At 41.7% G+C, this 2713-nt stretch overlaps 1 protein-coding gene across 1 annotated transcript in view; it reads left to right on the forward strand.

Annotated features, from left to right (window-relative positions):
* The window catches only part of TTC37 (tetratricopeptide repeat domain 37), an 85447-nt gene that overhangs the window by 13395 nt on the left and 69339 nt on the right, over positions 1-2713 (forward strand). The window contains exons 6-7 of the mRNA XM_045285195.1: positions 2213-2311; positions 2429-2537. Of these exons, the coding sequence (XP_045141130.1) occupies positions 2213-2311; positions 2429-2537 (208 nt within the window). The remainder of the gene's footprint in view (positions 1-2212; positions 2312-2428; positions 2538-2713) is intronic.

A 2713-nucleotide genomic window follows, 5' to 3' on the forward strand; every position in this document is an offset into this window, starting at 1 on the left:
CTGTCTCCCTTTACCCACTTTTCTGTTGTTTGTCCCCCTGGGGGGATGGATTATACGTTGATCTTTGTGATCAGTTCCCTCTTTCTCCCCCACTTTCCCCCTACCCTCATGATATTGCTACTTCCATTACTGATCCTGAGAGGTTTATCCATCCTGGATTCCGTGTGTTGAAAGCTCATATCTGTACCAGTGTACATGCTCTGGTCTAGCCAGATTTGTAAGGTAGAACCGGGGTCATGATAGTGGTGCGGGGAGGAAGCATTAAAGAACTAGAGGAACATGTGTTTCAACAGTGCTATACTGCACCCTGGCTGACTTGTCCCTTCCTTGTGACCCTTCTGTGAGGAGATGTTCCATTGTCTATAAATGGGATTTGGGTCTCCATTCTGATCCCCCCCTTGTTTATCGATTTGATTGTTTGTTTTGGGTCTTCTGATGCTTCAGACCTGATCCTGTTGACATCTCATGATCACACAGGCTGGTGTGCTTCTTCCATGTGGGCTTTGTTGCTTCCCTGCTAGATGGCTGCTTGTTTAACTTGAGTCCTTTAAGACTCCAGACACTAGATCTTCTAATAGCCAGGCACCATCAGCTTTCTTCATCACATTTGTTTATGTACCCATTTTGTCTTTGGAGATCTTGATAGGAAGGTGTGCATTACAGAATGTCGGGTTATTAGAACAAAGTGTTTTTGCACTGAGGGAGGCCTCATGTTAGTCTGCTACCTTCATACTTAGCGTATAAACATATGTACATAGATATACATCCCTATCATTGTATATAAGTATATTTATATATGCAGTGCCTGTATTTATTTATCTCCCTATAAATATCCTTTATCTCCTAGTTCTTTCCTCTATTTCCTTTTACTTTCCTCCTGTCCCTCTATTGTGTTCGACCTTCATTCAACTCTCAGTAATTTCTCTCAGCTACATTTCACTTGATCAACTCCACCAGGCATTCTACACTCTCCTCACCATTGATTTTAGATCTCTTGTTGTTCCCTTGTCCCTGGGTGTGTTGGCTCCCCAATCCCTTTCCCCCACCACCTCTCCCACCATGTCCCATCCATCCCCAGCCCCAACTGTTGGTCCCGTTGTTTTCTCCTCTGGATTGTAAACAATCCTGCCTACATTATATAGATAGACATAGGTGGTTAAAAAAAAAAGCCTATAAGTAGTTCCTGGTTTGCCTGTTGACCCTTATGAATGTTTTCTGATCAGGTCTGATGAGGTGCCAAGCCCTGCCCCTGAGTAAGAAGTCTATCTTTAGGGTTCCTCGAGTCTTTGTTGCTTTGTTCCCCTTGCTGCCCTATTGCGCATTCTTCGCATTTCGCCCCAGTGTAGGTGTGTATGTGTGTGTGTGTGTGTGGGGTCAGACTAGGCACAATTCCCACACTGTGTCTCCAGGGCTGTCCCCTGTAGTGCTGTGGGTCAGTTTGGGCACTTCGCATCTCATGGTGGGGCCAGCCCTGTGGTCCTCTCTGTGCACTAGCTGCAGAGAGGACCACATCAGTGCTGACTTCTGTAGTGCATTCTTTTGGAGGGGGTCAGCGTAGCTGGGATTGGAGCCGGCCCACAGCCCTCTCTTGTTTGACTGCACCTTGCCAGTATGTTGCCCTCAAGGCTTGGCACACCGGGATGAGGTCTGGTCCTTCTCTCCCTTTCTTGTGAATACATAAACAGTATGCTCCCCGTGGGTGGGTTAGTGCCCTGTTCTATCCTTGAAATTTTAAAAATTGATTTCTATCTGTTAAAATTTAGGAAAAAGAAATTTAAGGTGTTTTAAATCTCAAATGCTAATGATAACTGCTTTCTTTAAATATGTTAAAAAATGTAGCACCTATTTTCCATTTAGATTAATTTTATTTATATTTCAAAAAACCCTTATGCCAGACTATATATACAAATATAATTCCTCTGACTATCTGCTTTGGAGAGGACAAGAAACAGAAAATGTGTTGAATTAAATGCATTTTTCTCATTTATCGTTGACAAGTATGAGTTCAGTGATGTCTACTGGTCAGAGTTCCAAAATTTATATGTACATATAATTTCTTTTTCTTTTCACATGAAATTGTTAGGACCAGGCAATGATGTATATTTTCAGTTAGTTAAGGGTATGACTTATACAAGGGAGTCACATGCATTCTGCCAGTTATTACATGGATCATTTAAATATGCTACAGATAATTGCTTTTCATTTGTTTCAGCTTCTCACAGCTTTTGAGAATGCACTGGACTTAACAGAGAGGGTTCCGAGTGAAGATCACCGAGTACTTTATAGACAGTTCATTCAGTGTCTGTCCAAGGTAAATTGACTGAAAACATCTCTGTTCTGTGACTTATATGCTTTAAAATAGCAGAGTATTCACAAATATATTTTACTGGTGCTGGAACTTAGTTTATTTTTCTTTGATATTTTGTAGTTTCCTCATGAGACGGCTCGGTTGAAGAAGGCCTGTGAAGGAATGATAGATCTCTATCCCACTGAGCAATATCCATTAGAAGTGCTTTGTTTGCATTTAATTGAGTCAGGTAATTTCTTCTTTATTATGTTGTTGTGTCCAAAGTGGGTTGAGCTTGGGAGGGAGAGTGTTGTCTGTGAACCAAGAAACCATTTTAGCACCTTCACCGTACAAGATATTGCCTTAGTGTTTCTAGACATAAAAGAAGGCATACTTTGTAGTTTTTATCCACCAGAAAAGGCTGAA

The sequence above is a fragment of the Echinops telfairi genome, unplaced genomic scaffold (assembly GCF_000313985.2).
Source record: "Echinops telfairi isolate 266 unplaced genomic scaffold, ASM31398v2 ScPeMD7_7469;HRSCAF=8507_1, whole genome shotgun sequence".
Taxonomy (NCBI): domain Eukaryota; kingdom Metazoa; phylum Chordata; class Mammalia; order Afrosoricida; family Tenrecidae; genus Echinops; species Echinops telfairi.